Source organism: Podarcis tiliguerta (genome assembly GCF_965153285.1).
Source record: "Podarcis tiliguerta genome assembly, chromosome: Z".
Classification (NCBI taxonomy): Eukaryota; Metazoa; Chordata; class Lepidosauria; order Squamata; family Lacertidae; genus Podarcis; species Podarcis tiliguerta.
The window spans coordinates 9,333,214-9,359,855 of NC_139553.1; the positions used below are offsets into that span (position 1 = coordinate 9,333,214).

At 46.8% G+C, this 26,642-nt stretch overlaps 1 protein-coding gene across 2 annotated transcripts in view; it reads right to left on the minus strand.

The window, feature by feature from the left end:
- The window catches only part of ARRDC1 (arrestin domain containing 1), a 53,861-nt gene that overhangs the window by 17,538 nt on the left and 9,681 nt on the right, over positions 1-26,642 (minus strand). For both annotated transcript variants that reach the window (XM_083423122.1, XM_083423121.1), the window contains exon 2: positions 9,654-9,764. In XM_083423122.1, the coding sequence (XP_083279248.1) occupies positions 9,654-9,764 (111 nt within the window). The remainder of the gene's footprint in view (positions 1-9,653; positions 9,765-26,642) is intronic.

Here is a 26,642-nt window from a genome sequence, read left to right on the forward strand (position 1 = left end):
TGTTTATGCACGCCTCCCCAGACATGTGAAGTTGACATATTTTTACCTTATAATGCATACTTTTAATTGTTGAGTTTACTCGTTCTGCTCTTCTTAAGTCTTGTTTTTTTGCTGACAATTCCAATGTTGATAAACTTTGTAAACTGCTTAGAGGACTTATATGCAGTTAAGCGGAATCTATCTTTTGTTAAAATACTAATGGTAAAATACACACTGATAGTAAGCTACTAATAGTTGTAACAAAACACAAAAACTTGCTATCCATCTTTTGAAATGGCAATAGAAATATCTGGCCGCTTTCCACCCTGAAGGTCGAAATATAAGCAAGAAATATAAGCAAGACCCTTATATAAGCAAGAACCCTCTCCCCTAGAACTACCTCCTTCGCCCTCTCCCCTCTGAGGTGCAGATAAGTCTGTGGGATAGAGGCCAAGTTTCCAGGGCTTTGAATGCAAGCATATCTCTGCGCCTTTCCCATCCCATCCAGGTGGCTGCTACCTGCCTCACTGGCCACACTGCTGAATTGTTCTCTAGAATATAATAACAAGGCACAGGTTGGATGCTTTGGAGGAGGCGATCTGGTTTCAGAGGAGAAGAGACACTCGAAACATGAGCAGCAAAGGTAACTTCATCATTTTCTGTGAGGGAGGCTGTTTGGGAGCTGCAAGGAGCCAAGAGTGGCCAGATCCTGTCTACTGGGGAAGAAGAGCTGCATTCCGTGGAGCAATAGTCAAGGGGCTTGGAACACCCACTTGGGAACAAAGCAGTTTATTATGTTCCTTCTAGCTCAGTACAGGGCAGGCTTCTCCCAACTATTTCAGCCCCAGGACCTACTTTTAACCCAAACTTGCATTGGGGAACCACTGCTTAATCCTTTACCATATATTTACATGGTTATAGTAGGGCTGAGAATGTCCTCTGTCTGAAACCCTGGAGAGCTCCTTCCAGTCAATGAAGACAATACTGAGCTTTATGGACCAATGGTCTGACTCAGTATAAGGCAGCTTCCAGTCTTCCTATTCACTAGTCATCTGTGCACTAACCAGTTAAGACTGCATATATTCAAACCTGTTTTGGCCTCTGCATCTGAAGGTGGAAAAGGAGAATGAGATAGAAAGCTTATCATTTGAAGCAAAAGCAAGCTGGTCGTATCCACTGCGACACTCCTGTATCACTTACACAGTCATGGCTTCCCTAAAGAATCCTGGGAAGTATAGCTCATTAAGGGTCCCAAGAATTGACTGTAGACTCTGTATCTGCACCACAGAGCTAAAGTTCCCACAGTTCCTTGGGAAGAGGGACTGAGTGTGATGACCTATCTTGAAATTGTACCTCTGAAAGGTGCAATTTATTTATTTTTAAACTTGAGGTAACCTTTTCCCCTTACCTTTAAAAAATTAAATACAGTGGTGCCCCGCAAGACGAATGCCTCGCAAGACGGAAAACCCGCTAGACGAAAGGGTTTTCCATTTTTCAATGCGCTTCGCAGGACGAATTTCTCTATGGGCTTGCTTCGCAAGACGAAAATGTCTTGCGATTCTTGCGATTTTTTCCCGCTTCCCACCCCCTTTTTCTAAGGCACTAAGCTGCTAATAGCCTTTTAGCAGCTAATCCGCTAATCCCTTAAGCCTTTAATAGCCGCTAATAGCCGCTAAACCGCTAATAGCGCTAATCCGCTAATAGGGTTGCTTCGCAGGACGAAAAAACCGCTAGACGAAGAGACTCGCGGAACGAATTAATTTCATCTTGCGAGGCACTACTGTAATAATTATTTTTTTGTATGGGGCTGAGGGCCGGAATGGATATACTCCCAAAGCCAAAAATCCACTTACATTAATAATCAGTAAGTTGTGGCCGTTTCTAATCCAAACCATTGTCTGCTTGAGTTTATTATTCATATCTTACATTTAGCCGCTGCCCAGGGAGGGGGGTGGCACTGTGACTGGCCCCACAATAAACTAACCAAGCAACTTTGTGGTGAGTTCCCCTACCGTTTTTTCCAGGGGGGGGGGAACAATGGTGAGGTGAATAGGGGTCTCTTGACAACTTTCAGAACTATGGTTCTCAGGGTTCTTTGAGGATAGTGGCTTGACAGAATCAAGGGTTGAAAAGAAGCGGTCTTACATTCTCCATTCCACGAGTGAATAAACCAAAGGCTTAGTTGAACTAACAAGCATACAACCTTACTGGAAAGCAATTTGGTAGTGTATGGTGTGTGTCATTAGGTACACACACACACACACACACAAAGAAACTTGGCACAAATGACGATGCAGCAAAGTCAAAAGGGATAGCTGTGTGTGGAGCAAACAGCTCCAATACAAAACTCCCTCTGCTACCAACCCAGCGAATCTTACTTTTGACACGAGGGAGGGAGGGAGACTTCTACCCAGTTTCACATGTGAAAACCCACCTGTTTGTACAAGAAACCAAGAACCACCTGTTGGGTCAGGCCTGCATCCGGTTCTAGATCCAGGTGCCAATTAGAGGAGGTGGGAGTGAGGTAGGGAGAGCCAGGAGGGCCTTTGGGCCAGAGTCACAAGTTTAGACATTTGTTATATATTTATACACATCAGCCCAAACGTGATGCACTCTTTCAGCTTAAAGCTCCAAATTTCAGCAAGAAGACATGCAAGAGACATGCATTCTTCCCCCCCACCCCCGTGAGTCATCAATACTTTCTTTTTTTTTAATGGCCAGGGGCATTGAAAGCTGGAAGTGGCACAGGCCTCTCTGGACCTCCGAGAAGGTCTGCTGATGGACCTCTGTGGTCTGAGTCCGTCTGGTGACTCAGCTCTTGCGCATGTAGTAAGCTGCTGTTGAGAGGTTTATGTGACGCACGAACAACTCCACCTGGTTGCAAATGGAGGTGATGTCAGAGGAAGGATGGGAATTTAGACACAGAGGGGTAGACATAGCCAGGCTTCTATCTGCACATGTGGCTTCAGCTTGCTGTCTGAAGGCAGGGAAGAAGGAAGAGCCCTTTTTGGCTTGCTTTCTGGAGTGCAGACAGACTACACAGCCAGTGGGTCAGTGTTGCTTCCCCAAAGACTCTGTGAAATGTTTTACAGGAACTAAGGAGGTCCAGTGGGCCCAGAATTATCAAGTTTCCATTAACTTGGGACCAGTTTACCTGAAAAATCACCTTACCCCATAAAGGCCTCTCCAACTGCTCCATTCTGCAGAGCAGGCAGGTGCCATGTAACACTCATTCCACATTTTAGGAAATCAATCTTTTAGAGTGGCTGGGGAGCCCAGCCGGATGGGCGGGCTATAAATAATAAATAAATTATTATTATTATTATTATTATTATTATTATTATTATTAGTGTGGCAGCACCTGCACTTTGGAACTCCCTGCCTATTTACATCAAGCATAGACTTCCACCATACGCTTTTCAGTGCCTGCTAGAAACATTTCTGTTTAGGCAAGCTTACCCAGACAGATATGGGATGTGGGTGGCGCTGTGAGTTAAACCACAGAGCCTAGGACTTGCCGGTCAGAAGGTCGGCAGTTCGAATCCCCGCAATGGGGTGAGCTCCTGTTCATCGGTCCCTGCTCCTGCCAACCTGGCAGTTCAAAAGCATGTCAAAGCGCAAGTAGATAAATAGGTACCGCTCCGGCGGGAAGGGAAACGCCGTTTCCGTGCGCTGCTCTGGTTCACCAGAAGCGGCTTAGTCATGCTGGCTACATGATCCAGAAGCTGTACGCCGGCTCCCTCGGCCAATAAAGCGAGATGAGCACCGCAACCCCAGAGTCGGCCACGACTAGACCTAACGGGTCAGAGGTCCCTTTACCCTTACCTTTACCCAGACATGTAGAACGCTGACCTGTATTTTAATCTGGTTTAACCATTTTTGCAAGTTTAAATTTTCTTGTTTCGAACTGAGTTGGTTTAAAAAAAAAAATCAACAAAACTGGTTTTCTTGTTTTTTTGTAAACAGCTTTGAGGTTCTTTTGTTTTTGTCTTGCAATCAAGTACAGTAGTAGTAAAAAATGAAAAATGAAATAAGTAAATATGAAAAATGAAAAAATGAAATAAGTAAATAAAATAAAGTTTGAGAACAGTCCGGGACCAGAGCTCAGCGGCAGAAGGTTCAGCCCATGGCATTTTTAACAAAGAAAGATCAGGTACTGAGAAAGGCTTCTGCCTGAGAGCTGCTGCCAGTCAGGGTTGGATGAACCAACTACTGGTATGTGGCAGCTCCCCCATGATCCTAGGAGACTCTGGTAATCAATTCCATTCTCTTTTTAAAAATTATTGCTGTTATTATGTATGATCATTATCAGTATTAGTAGCAATAAGTACCAGCATCCTCATAACCACCCAGAAAGGATTACAACCGCATCATCAAAGGTAGTACTTTTCATAAAATAAAAACAATATTTTTAGACCCTACACATCAAAAGCAACTAGAGCAGCTTCAAAAGCAACTAAAAACAACTCACCACAAAAACACAAAATTACCAAGCGTTAAAAAAACCCCCCAAAATACGGAAGAAAACAGCAACCTTTTTAAGAAAATTAAAGAATAACCAGCGGTGCAGTCCCCAAAAACTAAAGTTAAGGGTTGAGGAACAATCCCTTGGAGGGTGGCCACTTGTGCATTGGGGAGGGGTGGATGAGGGCAGGGGAGGAAATAGGGCTTGCCGATCAGAAGGTCAGCGGTTCAAATCCCCATGACGGGGTGAGCTCCCGTTGTTCAGTCTCAGCTCCTGCCCACCTAGCAGTTCGAAAGAACGTCAAAGTGCAAGTAGATAAATAGGTACTTCTGGGTTTGCCATGTGCGTATCCTGAAGGATACATAACAAGAGGGGCACGTAAGTAAAGGTAAAAAGGGTAAAGTAAAGGTACCCCTGCCCGTACGGGCCAGTCTTGCCAGACTCTAGGGTTGTGCGCTCATCTCACTCTAGAGGCCGGGAGCCAGCGCTGTCCGCAGACACTTCCGGGTCACGTGGCCAGCGTGACAAGCTGCATCTGGCGAGCCAGCGCAGCACACGGAACGCCGTTTACCTTCCCGCTAGTAAGCAGTCCCTATTTATCTACTTGCACCCAGGAGTGCTTTCGAACTGCTAGGTTGGCAGGCGCTGGGACCAAACGACGGGAGCGCACCCCGCCGCGGGGATTCGAACCGCCGACCTTTCGATTGGCAAGTCCTAGGCGCTGAGGCTTTAACCCACAGCGCCACCCGCATCGTAAGTAGAGGTACCACTGTATATCTCAAATAAAACATAAAACCATATAATAAAAACCACATTTAAAATGTTAAAAAGAACAATTACACCTACAGCAGTCTATGCAGTCTTTGCATCTCTGGGACCCATCAACTGCATTGCTTTCCAATAAAACTAGTACAGTACTGGGACTCCATTTCCCATCATTTCCAGCCATTGTGGCCAATTTTTAGGGATCATGGGAGCTATAGCCCATCAACATCTAGAGGGCCAAAGGTTCCTTTAGCCTTGCAAATGAGGCTGTGCTAGGGATGTGTCTTAATTGTGTTTAAGAGGGTCACGTGATTGCACATACTTTCCCCTTGCTCACATATTCAATTCCCTCTGTTTGCCTAACTGGCTAGTTATCCCTGGCTACTTGTTCCATCAAGTTAACAATGGTTAACACCAGGCATAGGCAAACTCGGCCCTCCAGATGTTTTGGGACTACATTTCCCATCATCCCTGACTACCGGTCCTGTTAGCTAGGGATCATGGGAGTTGTAGTCCCAAAACATCTGGAGGGCCGAGTTTGCCTATGCCTGGTTAACACTGATCTGGGCTCCCACCCAGGTCCTGATGTCAATTAGCAGAACTGCAGTAAAGATAGGACTAATGTAACCATTAAAGGTTAAAAGAAAAAGAAAAAAGGTAAAGGACTCCTGGACGCTTAAGTCCAGTCAAAGGCAGCTATGGGATGCAGTGCTCATCTTGCTTCAGGCTGAGGGAGCTGCCATTTGTCCACAGACAGCTTTCCAGGTCATGCGGCCTGCATAACTAAACCACTTCTGGTGCAACAGGACTCTGTGACGGAAGCCAGAGTACATAGAAATGCTGTTTACCTTCCCACCACAGTGGTACCTATTTATCTACTTGCACTGATGTGCTTTCAAACTGCTAGATTGGCAGAAGCTGGGACAGAGCAACAGGAGCTCCCCTTGTTGCGGGGATTTGAACCACTGACTTTCCAATCATCAAGCCCAAGAGGCTCAGTGGTTTAGAGCAAAGTGCCATCAACTCCCTCTAATGTAACCACTAAGCCTGGTTAAGATAAACCACCTACAGATTCATCTAAATTTACCTCCTCTTGTAAGCAACAACGCTCCGAATTATCTAGTAGTTTGTGAGCACCACGGCATGTTTTCCCTACAAAACCAGAAGACAGTGGCCACAGAGGCTGTTTTTCGCTATAATACTAGCACTTGGAGATTACCTAATGAAAACCTAAAGACCAGGTAAATTCAGGGAAGGCAAAATAAATCGCTTCATGCAACAAGCAATTTATAGAGGAACTAGGTGTCACAAGGTGTGACGGACACAGGTGGCTTCCAAAGGGAGTTAGACAAATCCATAGACGAGATGTCTAATCAATAGCTTTTGGCAAACAATAGCCAGGTCTAATCAATAGCTTTTGGCAAACAACAGCCAGGTAGAACCCCACGTTCAGAGGCAGCATGCTGACAAATTATCAGCAGAAAGATGCCCTATAGCCTCTCAAGAGCCAGTGCCCTTTAAAGAGTCAGAGCCCAGCAATCCAGATTCAGACTAGAATACCCGTCTGCTGCAGAACTTGCCAAAACACTTGGAGGGATGAAATCTTCAGCTGTTTTTTTCCGTTTTGCTCTGGGCATTTAAAGGCAGAAGAGGAACCTCCTACTGAAAGCAACAACCTGAAGTTTGTTCTCTCTCTCTCTCTCACACACACACACACACACAAACAGGGCTCTAAGCAAGATCCCAAGGCCATCTGTAGCAGCAAAGGAACACCGCCTTGTTGGGCTTGAGGATCGAAGATAGAGCAACACTTGGGGCTCAGGGTGAACAAGTAGCTTCCCCTCACCTTGCTTCAAAGTCCACAGTCAAGCAGAAGTTGCCAAGCGAGTCTGGCTGCTCCCTTTGGCCACATTTCCCATTTTTTTCAGTGCGTCATTTGAAATTCCTCTCCTCTTACACACCCTTCCCCTCCCCTCCAGTGTACATTTACTAACAAAGCACCACTGTGCAGCAGTGGCTGCTGCTGTTTTTCACCGACTAGTTTCGATGCTCAAAATTAATCTGTGCCCTTTGCAACCTGTTTGCCAGCCAGTGGAAGGCGCCGCTCATTCAACCCTAGAGTGTCTCTGGAATGTGGCCAGGTCCCCCCATCCACCTTACACCATTGATCTATGCCAAGTGGCTCATTAACAGGAATCTTTCAGGTGGGCTGGGGCTCTTTTCAAGAGGAGGCAGCCCCCAAAGAAAGATGCTGTTCCCACCAGGGAGGAAGCCATTGTGCACAGAAAAGCGATTTTTTGGTACTAGTTAAATGCCCTTCCTTCTGAGGGACAGGATGTATGCAAGAAGGAGAACTTGCATTATTGCTGGGAGCACACTGGTTCTGTTTAATATGATACTGCCTTACATTGTACATGGGGCTGCCCTTGAAGGTAGCAGGGGACCTAGAGTCAGTACAGCAGGGGCCACCAACCCTCCAAGGTCCACTTGAGGGTTTGGGAAAGTTCTGTAGGCACCTCCAGCCCAGCCACCTTTCTCTCTGCTCCTCTGAACTAGCAAGAGACAAATGATTATTCTGATTACCCACCCTTCATCCTAAGGTCCCAGCACAGGTTACAGCATTAAAGCACAGTATAATAAGGACTTTTAAATTTAAAGCACACAAACGTTTTGCTTTTTCCAAGAGTTCTTGTTAAGAGCTGTATATTCGGTGGAATTAATCTGAGCCTTGAAAAGCATATAGAACCGAAAGAGGAAGGTGGGAAAGGGTGTCACTCTCCCAGCTTCCTCCTTCAGCTCAGGACTTGATCTCCTTCCTGTAAGACAGAGCTATTCCACCTGGCCTTCAATTTGAATTAGCCTGGTCCTCTATTCCCTTTTCTCTTCTATGAAGAAACCCTTTCTGGGACCCCACATTCTTCCCTGGTCTCCTTGCTAGCCCTAGTAGGACCAACTCAGCCAGTTAGCCCTGGTGATCATTTGATGTCTACTGCCTGGGTCCCCCCTCCAAAAAAAAAAATGACCCCTTAATTTTTGAATTTTATTGATATTGATGCTGCATTTTACATTGTATTTTATGCTGTTTTTAAGTCACATTTTAATCAATGTTTTATAGTTGCTGTTAGCCGCCCTGAGCCCGATTTTTAAACCGGGAAGGGTGGGGTATAAATAAAATAATAATAATAATAATAATAATAATAATAATAATAATAATAATAATAATAATAATAATGTAAAAAAGAAAGTGCACTTTTCAAGTGTGGTGGTGGAGAGGTAATGCCCCTCAAAACCAGTGCTTTAAAAAAAGAAGAAAATGTGTCAGTTTTCACCACGAAGCTGTTACAGCAAGTGCTACACTTTTAACATTTGGAAGAAAAAGGTGCCGGTACTGTGAAGTTAAAAAGCAATACTCACCACCAAGTGGATAGTAGGTGGAGACTGGCTGCAAGTGAAACACCTCAAGGGCTATCACTCATGACCAAGAGGACACAGGGGAGTGGGGGACTCAAGAGATTCATGGGCACCAGAGGAAGACCCTCTTAAATACAGAACCTTGCCAATGCTCAATAGTACCTCCGGCTTCCAGTCTGTTTCCACTCCCAAGGTTCTGATGCTCATCTCTAAAGGAGGTGTGGGGAACCTCTGGCCTTCCAAGAGTTTGTTGAACTACAACTCACATCAGCTCCAGCAAGCATGGTCAGTGGCCAGGGATGACAGGAGTCGTAGATCAGCAACATCTGGAGGGCCATATGATCCTTGCACCTGCTGTAAAATCCCGCATGGTTTGGGACCCGTCCGCTCCCATTCCCAACACACCTGCAAACCAAGGTCACCTGTCAATGCTGTATTCAGGGTGCCCTGCAAGATGCAAGGCAGGTGGCAACTAGAAGGGGAAAGGCAAGAAGAGCATTTTCCACTTGTTAAGCTCTTCCCCCCCGCCAAGCAGACACCTGGTTTTATAGCATCTTCTAATAAAATGTGGAAGGGCCAATGGTTTGACTCAATATAAGGGGAGAAGCACAATGGCCTCATAAAACCGGGGTGGGGGGAAATCAGACTGTAGTTACCGATTGACCCATTGCATATCCAACCCTCTCCCCTCTTTTCTCCAAGGAGCTCAAAGCTGGCCTTACTGGTTTCCCCCCTCCTCATTTAATCCTCACAACAACCCTGTGAGGTAGATGAGGCTGAGAGGTAGTGACTGGCCCACGGTCACCCAGCGAACCTCATGGCCAAGTGGGGATTTGCACCCAGGTCTTCCAGGTCCTAGTCTGACACTCCAAAGGCAGAGTTAGAGACTTATGCATAGCTGTGCTTTGACTTTCACCAGCTACCAAGAAAAGAGTCAGATACCTTTTCAGGGGACGGTACAAGTCCTTGCTGCCACACAAACATTTCAAAAATCAGACCCATCTACATCCAGAGTTTCCTCCCCCAATCATACCTTTATCAGCCATTGAAAGGGTTGTATTGAAGTACTGCTCCTCCACTGTCCACGCAGTGTCATTTATTTTGCTGGAGACCCCACAGGAACCCACACAGCTCACCTTGATAGCTGGAAGGGAGAAGAGAAGAAGAAGAGGGGAGGAGAAAATATTAGCTTTCTTGGCAAGCCAAAATAAAGAGTATCAATATCAGCATATCAACTTAGGAAGCTGCCCAGTGCTGAGTAAGGCAATCAATTCACCAAAGTTGAGGAACGTTGTGGCTCCCTAACTATGTTCTGTTAGAAGTCCAGATGTTGCTGGCACCGAGCCATGACAGGTTGTTCTCAGTGTTTTAAAGCTGTGGTACAAATATACCCAAGGTTCCTCTAATATAGAGCTGTCCAACTTTTCATACCAAGTGGGCCACAATAACTGTCTTGTGGAGCGGGACAGGAGTGAGGTCAATATTTGATGCCCCTCCAGCCCTTGTGTTGCCTTCCCAAAGCTGAGTAAGTGAGGCAGCAGTCTTTGGGAAGGAGGCATGAGGCTCTGGCACGGTCCTAGAGCCCTCATGCCTCCTTCCCAAAGCCCAGCATCTCACTAACCAGGCTTTGGGAAGGCAGTGTGAGGGCAGTGGGCCATCAAATGTTGCCAAGGGCCACCAAAAAAGTCCCCACCGGCTTCATGCTGGGCCACCCTACCCTAATGCCAGGTCTGTATGCCATGTTAAGAGTGGGACAGAATGAAAAAGCTCCATATTGCCCAAAATGTTCTTCTTGTGTCCTGCCCCACATGATGAACATACAGACTTGGCACTGGAGGAGATTCTCTCTCTCTCTCTCTCTCTCTCTTCCTCCCTCCCTTTCTCTTTCTCACACACAAACAAACACGCACTGTACTTGCAACCCAAATATTAGAATACGGTATTTTTTCTCTATAAAGCAATCACCCAATTTATGATTTAGGTACGTCTCCTAGCAACGCCTTTCTCTCTTATGCTATTCTTGGTGGGGGTAGGCTGGGAGGGTGGAACCAAGCAGTTTTTAGCACATATCCAATAGCAATGTCCTTCACAGTGTCCTGGCAGCTTGTTGACCCAATAGAGGGTTCTGTCAGTACCACAGGGATATTTTGTCCACGTGCCCCTGCACCCTCCAAAATCTGCTGCAGATGGGTGGTAGGGCAGAACAGCATGACTGGGGACAGAGGGAATAGGCAAAAAAATGGCTTCCCACTGCAGTGCTGCTGACAGAATCCTCCGCTGGACCAGAGAGCCATCTGTCAATAACACCACCCATTGCAGAGAATGCTTAGTACAGAGATTCAGTTAAGCAATTGTGCTCCAAACTAAGTCTGCAAACCAGCTCCAAAGTCCCAATGAATTAAATCAGCTTTTAAGTTAGATACCCACTGCTTTCAGTGAATGCCATGTCAACTAAAAAGCATTGGAAGCTGCCTAACACAGAGTGAGACCCTTGGCCCATCCGCTCAGTAGTGTATACACAGACTGGCAACAGTTCTCTCTGGGGCTTGAGAAAGAGGGCATTCCTAGCACTTCCTGGAGATGTCTGGGATTAAAACCGAGACCTACTGCATGCCAAGTTCACTGAGCTGCAGCTCTTCACCCACATAGCCAGGAACTGTATGCCAAGCTGCACCCTCAGTACAAGGAAGCAAAAGCAGGAAGAAAACAACACAGAAATCAGTTATGAAGAAATTATGGTTTTTTTTAAAAAAAATCACATCCATAATTATTGTTTGCAACTGTCTGTCTTGAAAGATGATAGAGTCTGCCTTTGGGGATGAAACCAAACCTCTGCATTAGCAGCACTGAAATGACCTCCCTGGAGTGCAAGCCTGGGCAGTGTGTATGGAGGTCTTGGGCTGCCCAGATGACAAGACACCCCTCTCAGCCTCACTGATGTGGCCCAAAGGAAAGCAGAGCAATACATTTGGCACCAGCTTGGCTGCAGAATTGCCAGAAGGAGGTATACAAGGCTCCACCCAACCACCCAATCTTCTCCTGCAAGGCAGCAGAAGTTTAGAATCAGAGTTTTCCTTCTCCTAGTGGGGCTACCTTCCCAGGTTGGTGAGCCCCATCTGCCCCTCACTTCCCTCTACAGCTTTCTCAACCTGTGGGTCCCCAGATGTTGTTGAACTACAACTCCCATCAGCCCCAGCAAGCATCGCCAGAGCTCAGGGATGATGGGAGTTGTAGTCCAACAACATCTGGGGACCCACAGGTTGAGAACCACTGCTCTACAGCATAGGTAGGCAAACCAAGGCCTGGGGGCCGGATCCGGCCCAATTGCCTTCTAAATCTGGCCCACAGACGATCCAGGAATCAGTGTGTTTTCACATGAGTAGAATGTGTGCTTTTATTTAAAATGCATCTCTGGGTTATTTGTGAGGCATAGGAATTCGTTCATTCCCCCTCGCAAAAAAATATAGTTCGGCCCCCACAAGGACTGAGGGACAGTGGACTGGCCCCCTGCTGAAAAAGTTTGCTGACCCCTGCTCTACCGCACATGCAGAAACTGCCTTCCTGACCATTGGAGCCACTCTTGGTCTTTTTGTCCACTGAATCTTCCAGAGCCTGTCTTCATGTGCACAGGAAGATCCTAACTCACCAAGGATTTCAGACCCATCGGCTGCCCTCACCTGGTTTAGCCAGCCAGTCGAAGCCATTTCCTACGGTGTGGCTGTTGCTATAAGCTGACAGCTTCCAGGAGCCCCAGGTGAGAGATGAGTGCAGAGTGGGGACCAAAGGTGGGGAAACTGACCTAGAAGAAGCACAATTTGCTCCCCACCAGAGATACGACACCTCCCCTAACACCAGTGTTAGAAACTGGGATAGGACTGGTAGGAGCCATGGGGCTCATGGGACCTAGGTTGCTGGCACCAAAACAAAATGTATTTTTTCTTCTTCTTTTGCCCTGCTACCAGACCAGGCAGCCATGCAGACCCCCCCCCCCAAATGCTGCTGGGTGAATTAAGGTGGTCTGCTGATTTTGCCACGTCTTTTGCTATGGCACTACTGCACAAAAAACATGATTCACCCGGCAGCGGGGGGAAAGGGGATTTGTTTATTTAACTTGCTGCTGGGCAAATCAGGGGGTCTGCAGGTTAGCAGCAATTTATTTATTCATTTATGCTGCCAGGCAAATCAGACGTTTGGTGGGGGTAGCGCAAGGTCTTTTGCTACCGCTGTGCTCGACAGACCAGCTGATTGCAGCCAGGCAAGTGGAGGTGCCAGGCACCGAGGGTGGCGCCAGGACATTTCGATCGAGTCACAAAAGGAGATTTTTAAAAAAGAGAACTGGAACTGATTACCAGAGTCTCCTAGGACCACGTAGGGCTGCCATATACCATAGTTGGTTCATCCAGCCCTGGCTGGCAGCAGCTGCCCAGAATCTCAGGCAGAAGCCTTTCTCAGTACCTGATCTTTCTTAGTTAGAGATGCATGATAATTTTGAACGCTGCCTAACAATCCATACACCTCATTATTTCTTTCTTTCTTTCTTTCTTTCTTTCTTTCTTTCTTTCTTTGTTAAATTGATTAAATTTTTATACTGCCCTTCATTCGAGGATCACAATGTTTTAAATATAAAAACACAAAAATACATAGCATAGTAACAAACAAAAACAAGAACACCACCCAATACAGTTTAAATAGCCATAGATTATTTAATTAGCCAAAGGCATGGGGAAAGAGGAATTGTTTTGTCTGGCACCTACAGATTAATAATAATAATAATAATAATAATAATAATAATTAATTATTATTAATCATTATTATTATTATTATTATTATTACTACTACCCCGCCCATCTGGCCCATCTCTCCAACAGAGATTAAGAATACATTAAAATGTCACACATTAGAAACTTCCCTGAATAGGGCTGCATTCAGATGTCTTCTAAATGTCAGGTAGTTGTTTATCTCTTTGACATCTGATGGGAGGGCGTTCCACAGGGCGGGCGCCACTACCGAGAAGGCCCTCTGCCTGGTTCCCTGTAGCTTTCCTTCTCGCAGCTAGGGAACCACCAGAAGGCCCTCAGCGTCTGGGGAGAACGATGGGAGTGGAGATGCTCCTTCAGGTATACTGGGCCGAGGCTGTTTAGGGCTTTAAAGGTCAGCACCAACACTTTGAATTGTGCTCGGATATGTAAGGAAGGTGCCAGGCAAGCCTTCTGGGGAGAGCATTCCACAAATGGGGAACCACCACAGAAAAGGCCCCTTGTTGTGTTGCCAGTCCTCCGGACCTCTTGTGGAAAAGACACACAAAGAAGGGTCTCAGGGGATGATTTCAGGATCCAGGTAGGTTTCTATGTGGAGAGGGACCACATTTCAGGCTTCATAGGTCAAAACTTCGAATTGGGCCCCAAAACTAATTGGCAGCCAGTTCAATTGGGCCGGGATTAGCATTATATGCTCAAATCATCTTGCCCTGGTGAGCAACCTAGCCACTGAATTCTGCACCAGCTGAAGTTCCCAAACCATCTTCAGAGGCAGCCCCCTGTATATTGCGTTGCAGCAATCCAGCCTAGAGGTTACCAGAGCATAGAAAAGAGAAGTTAGGCTATCCCAGCCTAGATAGGGGCACAGCTGGACCACTAGCCAAAGCTCATTGAAGGCACTTTACACCACTGAGGTCACCTGAGCCAAGAGACAACAATAGATCCAAGCTATGTACCTGCTCCTTCAGAGGGAGCGTAACCCCAATCAAGAGCAAGCAACCTCCCTTCCATCCTGTCTAGTGAACCACCTGCTATTTCAGTCTTATCTGGGCTGAGTTTCAGTTTGTTGGCTCTCATCCAGTCCATTACTGAGGCAAGACAATGATCCAGCACATCCACTGTCTCACCTGCAGAGGTAAAGTGGAAGTAGAGCTGTGTGTCATTAGCATACTGCTGACAACATACTCTAAACCTCTGAATAACCCCACTCAGTGGTTTCATATAGATGTTAAACAGCATGAGGAATAAAATTGTACTGAAGGCTCCACGGGGCTGAAGAACACTCCCCAAGCATCACCCTCTGGAAACAACCAGGCAAGTAAGACCAGAACCACCATAAAGCAGTTCCACCTACTCCTAACTCGGACAGCTGCTCCAGAAGGATACCATAGTCAATGGTACTGAAAGAAGTGAAAAAGAGAGAATGTTTTGAAGTTGTGTTGTCATCCTTCTTACAAGGAGCCATGGGGTTATCCCATGGGGTTTCAACTTTTTTGAGTCCACGGCTTCCTTGACTAACTACATTCTTTCTGCGGCACCCCTGTGGGGCTCAGGAACCCAGTTATGTCACCCTTTGCCAGCCAAGCTGGCAGCCTCTCACCCCTTTTCAAACACCCTCCTTTGTGGAGTGTTTCCTCACCCTCCTCTCCCCTCTCCCTGGGAGTCCTCTGGGCAGGCACTGCTGCCACCCCTGGTATCTGAGCTGCCCTCCCCAAAGAGAGGTGCCTCCTCACACTGCCCCACAGGGGCCTGGGAAGCACCTCTTGGCCATACCCAGAAGCACTATTCACCCAGGGAGCTTGTAGCCAGGGCTGCTGCAACTAACAGCTGTGCAGGCCTTTTGGAAGCAGAGACTTGAGAGGGCATCAGAGCAGGGAAGGTAAGAGTGGCAGAGGCCAGTGTTGCCCCTGGCACCTCTGACCATCATTCAAGGCACCCTGGAGTGCTACAGCATACTGGTTGGAAATCACTGGGTTAACCCATTTTGTTCTCAAGCACCTCCAATACTCAGCCTAACCACTACACCACACTGCCTCTCAAATGGGATTCTGGTTTTTGTTTTTTGTTTTAATTCTGCTTGTGTATTACTTTAATTTCTATCCTGCTGCAACTTATAAGGGGCTTCTGAGAAATCTTCCACCCAGCTGTCAACCACTATACACCTTGAGCCCATTTTCTGGGTCTTAGGATTACAGGTGTGGGTGATGAACAGTGCCCAATTTTTGCTGCTCTCCTTTAATCTGTAAGAAGAATATCAAGTCTGGTTCCAGACGTCTGCAACCCAAATAGCAAAGATTTCCTTCATTAATTTCTCTTTTGAAGCCTATCTCTAATATACCTTCACCTACTACAAGAACATTCAACTATTGGCTTCGCTTAAATTTAAACCCATCCGGACTACTACCTCTAGTAGCACGAGATGCTCATAGAAGTCGGTGGTCCAAAGTAGTGCACCAAAAACTACTTACATGCGGCCTACAAGCACAGCATCTGAAAATGCGTCTCCCCAAGGCAAAAACCATTATTGATCAGCGCATGAAGGATATTGAGCAGCAGAATAATCTGGCCTATATTAAGAAATTTAGTGCTTGGTATGCTTATCTGCCCCCCTCCCACTTTGATTTTCGGGCACCTTATTTGTCTACCTTAACCATTCCAAAACTCAGGTGGGCCTTTACACTGGCCAGACTAAATATGTTACCCTCAGCTGTTCTTGAAGGTAGATATCAAAAAATTCCATTCGAGAACCGGCTCTGCCCCTGTGGAGCTGGCTATGTAGAGACGGTGTCACACATTCTCTTGTCTTGCTCCCTATATAAAGATCTCAGGGACGAGACCATTACGCCGCTCCTATCTGCCATCCCGGGCCGTTCTTGTGAAGCCAAATTGTTCTCACTCCTAGCCGACCAGAACAGCTCGACAACAGAGAAGGTTGCCAAGTTTATCGAGAGAGCAATGAGACTGAGAGCTGTTATCTGAATGACACCAGTGTCGTCACCCGGATTCCTCGCCTAGGCTCTTATGATTATTATCATTATGTTTTATTATTATTATTTTATTACCTCTGTCAAGTTTTAAGTACTGAAATTATTAATTTACCTAGGGTTTTAATAGGTCACAAGATTTTATGGTAACCATATTTGTAATGTATTTTTGTTGGTGTTTGTCCTTTGATGCTATGGCCTGTCGGCTACGCAAATAAAGTCTACTACTACTACCTTCACAGGGACAGTGTGTTTTACACTGATTTATGTTATGCTGTATATCGGCATTCTCTGGCAATAAAAGACAGCATTTAAGTAATGCCCCATCTGCACTATGCATTTTAAGCATCATCATAGCACTTTAAACAGCCCTGGCATCCTGTAAAGAACACTGGGAACTATAGTTTGCTAACAATGGCGAGAGGACTCTCATTTCTCCTCACAGAGCTACAGTTCCCATACTTCCTTGGGAAGAGCAACTGGCTGTTATGAACCACACAGGTACTTGTAGCTCTTTGAAGGAAATGGGGATCTCCTAGCAGCTTTTGGCACCATTCGCGAACTACGATTCCCGGGAATCTTTGTGGGGAAAGCCAGAGTGGTGTGACACTGCTTGAAAGTACAGTGCAGATGGTGTTTTTGTTACTATTTTGAAGTGCAGGCAAACAAACACATTTGAGCACAACAAGGGCTATAGTTCAGTGGTAGAGGGTAGAGTGGTAGAGTTAGAAAGTTCCAGGTTCAATTCCCACTGGCATCTCTGGGTAGAGCTAGGAAAGTCTGCAACCTTAAACCCTGGACGGCTGCTATCTGCTAGTGTAGGAAATGCTAAGCTAGAGATAGCATTGACTCAATAGGAGGCAGCTACCGATGTTCGTTCATTTCCAGCACTAAAAGGAGCATCTGGGTTGTGGGCAGCAATGCTTCTACATCACCCACCCCTTCCAAGACAATGGAAAGCCAGCACCAGCACAAGGTGCATGAATTCACCCATTATTTTTAACCCGATGGGGTTTTATTCAGCAATCAGGCAAAAAGGAGGGGGAACAAACACACGGGCCACCTGGAAATGTGGCAGGTGGCCCAACCTGGCTCAAGATGGTTTGCCAAATCAATCTGCTGCTGCTCACCAGAGTGGTGGGTTGCATGCATGATCAAAACAGCAAGCCTTGAGTCCTGTAGGGTAGGCATGAGATTAGGGTTGACAGAAATGGGGGGTGGGCGGGGGTGGGACACACAGCCTTTCAAAGAGAAAAGGACTGCCACAGTCAACTCTACAGTTCCTTAGCAACAGACACAGAGACCCTTCGAGTTTGTGACGACGTCCCACCACCTCAAATGGCTATAAGTACAAAAGGGCATGGCTGGCTTGGAGCCCAGAACCAGACCACCCGCCCGTCTGTGTGCTAACCAGAGAGCAAACTTGCAGAGCCACAGCCATACTGTGACCCTGCTGCTCCCTGCAGATGGTATTCTGACAACACTCACATTCAGACAGGAAGGGTTACCCTCACCTGTAAGCTGGTCCTACCCATCTGTCATCAAACAATGCTAAGGCCACATTCACACAATATGTTTAAAGCACTATGACACCACTTTAAACAGTCATGACTTCTTTCAAATAATGGGGGGTCTTCTTTCAGCATCCTTAAACTCCAGCTCCCAGATGTTTGGGGGGTAGGGAGTCATGACTGTTTAAAGTGGTATCAAACAAGGTGCGCCCCCCACCCAAGGCAAATAAAGGAACAGGAAGAGGGGAGGAAGAGAAACTCCCTGGTAGATAGGGTGCAGTATCAGTTGGTGCCTACTAGACTGGTAGGGTGGAAAGCCCAAAAGTTGTTGGTGCCAGAACCAATGATAGGAGGACCCAGAGTCAATGAGCCAACCAATCCTAGCTTTGTCCCCATCTTCCTCCCTGCTGAGTTCTACCAGGACTAACACTCTTCCACACTTCTGCTTGTTCTAGTTCTAGAAGGAACAGGTCCGAGCAGTTTTTTGTTTGCTGCACTGCTTTCCCTGGAAATCTTACTCTTTAAGCACTGAATTGGAGCAAATATGAATCTGTGGAAAACCCAACTGATGTTTGCTCCAAATCAGCAGTAAAGATGGGGTCTTCATTGGGGGAAAGTGGCAGGAGAAGCAGAAGTCTGGATGAGCCCTCAGGAGGAGAAGGAAGCTGGCCACCCCCTGAGCTAGTTTGTAAGTAAGAATGGCAGGCAGACAAGGGGTGACTGAGGGAGGACTGAGGATGTGAGGCAGTGCCCCATTCGCCTTAATGAAGCAGCCTCCAGTGCTGTAGACATACATCTGATGACATGGGTTCTACTCCACAAACATTATGCCACAACACCTGTTAGTTCATAAAAAGGTGCTGTGTGACCTTTTTTCTTTTCTTTCTTTTTTTGGCAACAACAGACTTACCACAGCAAACCGTCTGAAAGTCTCCCTCCTAGGCACTTCATTCCAAAATGAGTAATGCACTTCATACCAGCCTGCAACACAAAGCAGTGGAGCAGGCTGCTCTGGATTGTGTGCAATGGCTACAGGGAACTGTGTGGTGCCTCTGGGGCAAAGCCAGCGCAGCAGACACTCCATCCCTCCCCAAGCAAGAGGACAATGTTAGAGGGATGGAAAATGCTGATTGAAGGTCTAGTTTGCAGCTGTCTTTGGAAAACAGGCACAGGGGGGATCACAGAGAGCCAGGGCTCATTGTGCAAAACCAAACAGGCAGCGGACCAACTTTATACCAATTCTATGCCAGATAAGAGAACCGATCAAGCGTTTGATGCGCCACTCTGGTCTGATCCCCAAACAATCTGTTCTGGGGCTGTCCCCAAAGGCTTTTTCAAAAAGTCCTCTCAAGAGTGCTAGTTCCAAGAGTTGTATCCAATAGCCATTCCTAATGGGCATGGCTAACTTTGGTCCATTGGTTTCAGTGGGTCTACACTGAGTAGAATGAAGATTGGGTACCATCCCAAAAGACACCCTGCATAGCAGGCAGTATATGTCCTGGGGTAAAATCCTAAAAAAGGCTCAGCATTGTAAAAAAAAAAAAAAAAAGCTCAACAGCTTCAATCCTAAAAAACAGCTCAACAGCATTGGGGTTAAATCCTAGAAAAAACTCAACTTTAGGGTAAAATTGTAAAAAAAAAATCTCAACTTTGGTCGGCCCTCACACATGTTCACTTCATCAAATCTGGCCCTCTTTGAAAAAGCTTGGGCACCTGTGTAGTGTATAAGTTATCACCCTATATAAGTTAAGTTTATATCATGCAACATTTGTGATTGTAAGTTGTTTGAAAACAATTTTTAGTATTGGTGTTTTAATGTTATAACCCGCCCTGGGACTTTAGGGTGAAGGGCAGGTAACAAATTGTTTTTATTATTAATCTAAACACAGTTCCGATACAGACAAAGACTGGGGAAAACATCTACTTAAAAGGCTCACTGGAAGAGGAAGGTCTTCACCATATACTTAACAGAATGGAACTCTAAATCATCACAACTACCAAGGTTGCTGAGAATCACAAGTACTGGCTGTTGCACTCACGTCCTGTCTGTGGGCTTCCCATAATAAGCATCAGATTGGCCACTGTGAGAACAGGATGCTGGACTAGATGGGCACTGGTTTGATCCAGCAGGGTCTCTACTTATGTTCTTAACAACAATTGGTTATAAATAAGATGCAAGGGTCCAGGACAGTGGCATGCGTCAGTTTATATGAATGAAATAAATTTTAAGCTACAGTCAAACGAGAGTATATAAAAACATGAGAAATGGCAGCTTAACAATGAGGACCCGTAAAACACTCTTAAAAACACACAGCAATTTATTGTGGCACCAGCTTTGGTAGACTGGAGCTGATTAATCTAATGCACTCTTAGTTCCCTAAAAACTTGCCACTTCTTTGACAGAATAAATTGTCTAGTCCTGCAACGCCTCAATATTAAGTTGCTATTCCTCAATTTTAATCAACTCATTTCTCTTTGGATGACCAGCATTCACAAGACACGGGAGGGGTTTTGTGAGATTGCAATGAGCAGCCAGAAGCTTACGATTCCACACTCACCCACTTCAAATCTCAGCAAAATAACAAACTGAAGCTGAGCACAAGGGACAGGGCACAATCACAGAACAGATCTGCTGACCAGCTTCGATATTTGGCTTCTCTTTCTCTGCCTAAGCTCCCCCCACCTTTCAGAATCCACTGAGCAAATGGGAGAGAGATTATCTTCAAACAGCAGGACCAACACTGCAAGACACCACGGCTCCATTGGCACCATTGTGCAGCTTTAACAACAAAACATTAATCCAACATGACATTAGAAGTCACAAAGGTCTAAAAGCATTGGTTCCCGAAAGGGGTGGTACTGTCCCATGGGGGACAGTAGGATTACCTTGTGGGGTGGGGAGCTAAAAGGCAAGGGGGCAGCAAGAGGGCACTGGAGGTGTAAGTGACTATCAGGCTTTGAAAAGCTGGTATGACTGAGTCAAGTTCATCAGTTTTGTTGAGTTAATTAAACTGAATCGTTTTAATTGAATTTTGAATAAATCTCCAATTATTGGTTATTGTTGAGTACCGTATTTCTCGCTCCATAGGACGCACCTGACCATAAGACGCACCAAGTTTTTAGAGGGGGAATGCAAGAAAAAAAATTATTTAAAGGGAGCGCTGAGCAGAGCCTGTATGCATCTCAGGCTCTGCTCAGCGCTCCCTTTCACGAGCCATGTAGAGAGTGTGTATGGCACTTGCAGGCTTTTCCCCAAGGAGGGAGAAGGGCAGCCCATCACTTTTCTGGGTGGCGGGGGAAGGGACAGAGGGGCAGCCCTCTGTCCCTTCCCCCACCGCCAGCAAGAGCCGTGCGAAGCCTCCTCAGGCCAGTGGGATGAAGGCTCCCCGTGTCCTGAGGAGGTTTCATGTGGCTAAGCCAGAAGCTAGAACAGTGCTCCCTCTCACTGGCTTAGCCGCGCAACCTGCATTCACTCCATAAGACGCACACACATTTCTCCTTACTTTTTAGGAGGAAAAAAAGTGTGTCTTATAGAGCGAAAAACACGGTATTTTCCTGTGTTGCTATCTTCTTTAGTGGGTCATGCAAGCTGCTATTCTGAACAATGCTTTTTATAGGGTAGAGGACACTGGGGATGAGTTTGTGGAACCAAAGAAGCGGTGGCCCAAAAATGTTTGGGAACCACTGCTCTAAAGAGAAACACACACACCCCCACACACCTATCTATTATCAGTTCCTAGCACCAGGACAGATCAAGCTCCCCAGTCACCTTCGATTATCTTGCAAGTCTGAAGGAAACTGTTTTGTACACACTCATAGGCCTGTTCATGTAGCTAGGATGGATTGCAGTTTCTTATCCTGCCCCAATTGTGATGACTGGTGATTTGGAGAATCTTTGCAAGTCTTTTTTTCAGTGCCTGAGGGCGGGTGGGGTCAGAGACAAAAATGGGTTGAGCAAGGGATGTAAATTTCACCTTTGTGCAGTCGGCTACTTTCTATGCAAATGCATGCACACACACCTCTTTATTCTCCACCCAGGCAAGCAAGCACAGCATTCAAGGGCACATTCCAGACAGGCAAAAGAGCTCTCAGGTTGCAAAGCCAGGTTGGTGAGGTGTGAGTTCCAAGGACCAAACAGAGAGGCCTTGAGGGCTGCATTTTGCCCTTGGGACCCAGGTTCCCCACCCACAATCTAGGTTTACTTCTACACTGGGCACTCAACACAGAATTGCCAGGCTCCCCTTTTTCTGCAAGACATCAAATGCAAATCATCCCCCTCATATTCACCTGTTCAGTGATTTAAATGTATAGTGCAGCTGGGGGTGGGGAATCATTAGTTGGGTACCATTGTTAGCAGTGGTATTTTTGTTTTTGTTTTAAGAAAAAAAAGGTGCAGGTACCATGAAGTTGTTACAGTAAGTGTGGCACTTTTAACATGGGGCGGGGGGAGGTGCTGGTACTGCATACCCTCGAGAACCCCCAGAAAAAAAGGACTGGTTGTTAGTACCAGAGAATGCTGGTACACAACATAACACAAGTCAAACTGAAAATATAAGTGTCACTGAACGTGAATTAGCAATAGCTGTTGGCTTGTCCAGTAAAATTAATGAGGGGAAGGTTGTTATTTGAATTAAAGAAATATGGAACTAGAGTAGCTATTCCACTCAAAGCTTAAAGGAGAGCAGCAATAATTGGGACGCTGTTCAACGTCCACACCTGTAAGCACCTTTGGAAACTTGGGTGCAGCTGAGTCACTCTTCTGCCACAGGTTCCAAGGTCCAATTCACACATCATGCATGTTCATGAGTCAACAATGGTAAACATGAGTGGAGTCATCACAAATTCCTCCCCCACCGTCAGAATGTTTAAGTGTTGCTGCCCCATCAGCTTAGCACCATGTTCAGATGATGCACAAGCAAGAGGACCCATACAATCAGAAACCGAGCATGTGGTACAACCCTACTTTAGAATGCAAGTGGAGCAAGTCACATGTTTGAGTGCTGCCCCCCCCCCATTTAAATGCAGCTTTCAACAAGTTTCCACATCCTGGGACATCTAATTCTCCACCGACTACCCAAATGTCCTAGCCATTGATTTCTTTTGGGGTTGGGCACAGAGAACCACAAACCTTTCTGCAGCAAAAGTCTTAGAATCATAGAATTGTAGAGTTGGAAGGGACCCTGAGGGTCATCTAGTCCAACCCCCTGCAGTGCAGGAATGTCAGCTAAAGCATCCATGACAGATGGCCATCCAACCCCTGCTTAAAAACCTCCAAGGAAGGAGAGTCCACAACCTCCCAAGGGAGACCCTCCACTGCCTAACAGCTCTTACTGTCAGAAAGCTTTTCCTGATGTTTGGTTGGAATCTCTTTTCTTGTAACTTGAAGCAATTGGTTTGAGTCCTACCTGCCAGAGCAGGAGAAAACAAGCTTGCTCCATCTTCCATGTGAAAGCCCTTGGGACATTGGAAAAAAGCTATCATAATTCCTCTGTCTCCCCCTTTTCCAGGCAAAACATACGCAGCTCCTCCAACTTTTCCTCATAAGGCTTGGTTTCCAGATTTTTTATCATCTCGCACACTTTCCAGTTTGCCAACAACCTTCCTAAACTGCAGCTCAGTGACAAATCATCTGCTTTGCATGGAGAAAATCCCAGGTTCAATATAATAATAATATAATAATAATTTATTATTTGTACCCCACCCATCTGGCTGGGCTTCCCCAGCCACTCTGGGTGGCTTCCAACAAAGATTAAAAATACATTAAAATGTCACACATTAAAAACTTCCCTGAACAGGGCTGCCTTCAGATGTCTTCTAAATGTCAGGTAGTTCTTTATCTCTTTGACATCTGATGGGAGGGCGTTCCACAGGGTGGGTGCCACTACAGAGAAGGCCCTCTGCCTGGTTCCCTGTAGCTTTGCTTCTTGCAATGAGGGAACCGCCAGAAGGCCCTCGGCGCCGGACCTCATTGTCCAGGCAGAACGATGGGGGTGGAGACGCTCCTTCAGATATACTAGGCCGAGGCCGTTTAGGTCAACACCAACACTTTGAATTGTGCTTGGAAACGTACTGGGAGCCAGTGTAGGTCTTTCAAGACCAGTGTTATGTGGTCTCGGTGGCCACCCCCAGTCACCAGTCTAGCTGCCGCATTCTGGATTAGTTGCAGTTTCTGGGTCATCTTGAAAGGTAGCCCCACACAGAGCGCATTGAAGTAGTCCAAGCAGGAGATAACTAGAACATACACCACTCTGGCGAGACAGTCTGTGGGCAGGTAGGGTCTCAGCCTACGTACCAGATGGAGCTGATAAACAGCTGAACACAGAATTGACCTGCACCTCCATGGACAACTGCGAGTTCAAAATGACTCCCAGGCTGCATACCTGGTCTTTCAGGGGCACAGTTATCCCATTCAGGACCAGGGAGTCCTCCACACCAGCCCGCCCCCTGTCCCCCAAGAACAGTACTTCTGTCTTGTCAGGATTCAACATCAATCCATTAGCCGCCATCCATCCTCCAACCACCTCCAGGCACTCGCACAGGACTCTCACTGGTTCTGATTTGAAAGAGAGGTAGAGCTGGGTATCATCTGCGTACTGATGGACATCCAGTCCAAACCCCCCTGCGGCTTCATGTAGATGTTAAAAAGCACGGGGGAGAGGACAGAACCCTGAGGCAACTCACAAGTGAGAGCCCAGGGGTCTAAACACTCATTCCCCCCCCCCACTGGCATCCCTGGCATCTCCAGACAGGGTGGGGAGAAACCTCTTGTCTGAAATCCTGGAAAGCTGATGCCAGTCAGTATAGAGGGACCTAGAGGGGCCAGTCGTCTGACTTGACATAAGGCCTTTGTTCAAGCTCAAGGGATCATGGGGAGAAGAGGTGAGGTATTAAAATTGAAACCTGCTACCGATTTCTTGCTAGCTTTTAAAGATAAAGGTAAAGGGACCCCTGACCATTAGGTCCAGTCATGACCGACTCTGGGGTTGCAGTGCTTATCTTGCATTATTGGCCGAGGGAGCCGGCGTACAACTTCCGGGTCATGTGGCCAGCATGACTAAGCCACTTCTGGCGAACCAGAGCAGCGCAAGGAAACACCGTTTACCTTCCTGCCAAAGTGGTACCTATTTATCTACTTGCACTGGTGTGCTTTCAAACTGCTAGGTTGGCAGGAGCAGGGCTCGAGCAACTGGAGCTCACCCCGTCGCGGGGATTCAAACCACCGACCTTCTGATCGGCAAGCCCTGGGCTCTGATGTTTAACCCACAGCTCCACCCGTGTCCCTTTGCTAGCTCTTACTCCAGAATAATTGCCACAGGCAGCGTTAAAAAGCTATTTATAAAAGCAATTCCAGCATTCCCACCCCCCAAAAAGTTGGCAGTTGTTTGGGTGTTCTTTCCAAAACACCTTCATATATACACACACACCACTGCCAAGGCAACTTGGCACACCTCACCCTAGCCAACCAGACACTGCCTTAGCTGCTGCGACAAGAGGAGTGAACCATGCTGGGTTGGGACAGGGGTTCAGCCCCCCCCCCATGCATGACCTCAGGCCAAGGCTGCCATCTCTGTCTATGCTACAAGGCAGGGCAGAAATGCAAACTGGATGCAAAAATCTGAAGCCAGGGTATGAGGTGAGGGCTTCTCTTGCCTGCTTTGGCGATTTCTCACCAAGCCTACCCAAGAGATTTTCTCTCACCAACACACCACCCAAAGTGTTAATATTCACAGCTCTGATCCTAGAGAGAGAAACAGAACATAGCATGCTGAAAGAGGCAAGCCAGCCCGCTCCCTTGTTTTTGCAGCCCCCAGCCAGAGAAAAGACCAAGATGTTCCAGGAGCTGCTGAGTCAACAGTCCCTTCCCAACTTCAAGGCATCTGCATTTGTCCAAGGCCATCCCTGTGTAGGAGAGGAGGGTGGTCCTGGCTCTCTGCCTCAGTTGGCAGCCTGCTTTATAAAGGTTCCTTGGTTCCTGTTAGCCAGTTGAGAACTCAGAAGCCCATTCATATTGCTCCAAATCAAGAGCATGGGGAACTTTTTCCGGTCTGTGGCAACATGCCCTTCTAGGAAACCTTTCAGGAGCCATATGCCAATTGTGGGTGGGCCAGATGCAAAGCCAGGCAGAACAACTCGTGTAGATTTGTGGTACGGAAACACCCCAAGGGTATTTACCTATTTATTAGCCAGTGGTATGGTGGTTACAGGCCCCTGCTGGGAACTGGGATGTAAAAGGTAAAGGTAAAGGTACCCCTGCCCGTACGGGCCAGTCTTGCCAGACTCTAGGGTTGTGCGCCCATCTCACTCTAAAGGCTGGGGGCCAGCGTGACAAGCTGCATCTGGCGAGCCAGCGCAGCACACGGAACGCCGTTTACCTTCCCGCTAGTAAGCGGTCCCTATTTATCTACTTGCACCCGGGGGTGCTTTCGAACTGCTAGGTTGGCAGGCGCTGGGACCGAACGACGGGAGCACACCCTGCCGCGGGGATTTGAACCGCCGACCATGCGATCGGCAAGTCCTAGGCGCTGAGGTTTTACCCACAGCGCCACCCGCATCCCACAGGGAACTGGGAGACCAGGGTTCAAATCACCAGTCAGCTATACTGAAGATCACTGGGTAACCTCTTGTGAGTGACTGTCCTTCAGCCTAACCAGGGTTGTGATGAAGCATGTATGCCACTTTGAGCTCATTGGAAGAAAAGTGGGATATAAACGCAATATATGTGTATCTTTATAAAATTTTACCCTGTTAATGCAGATGCATCACTTAGGGT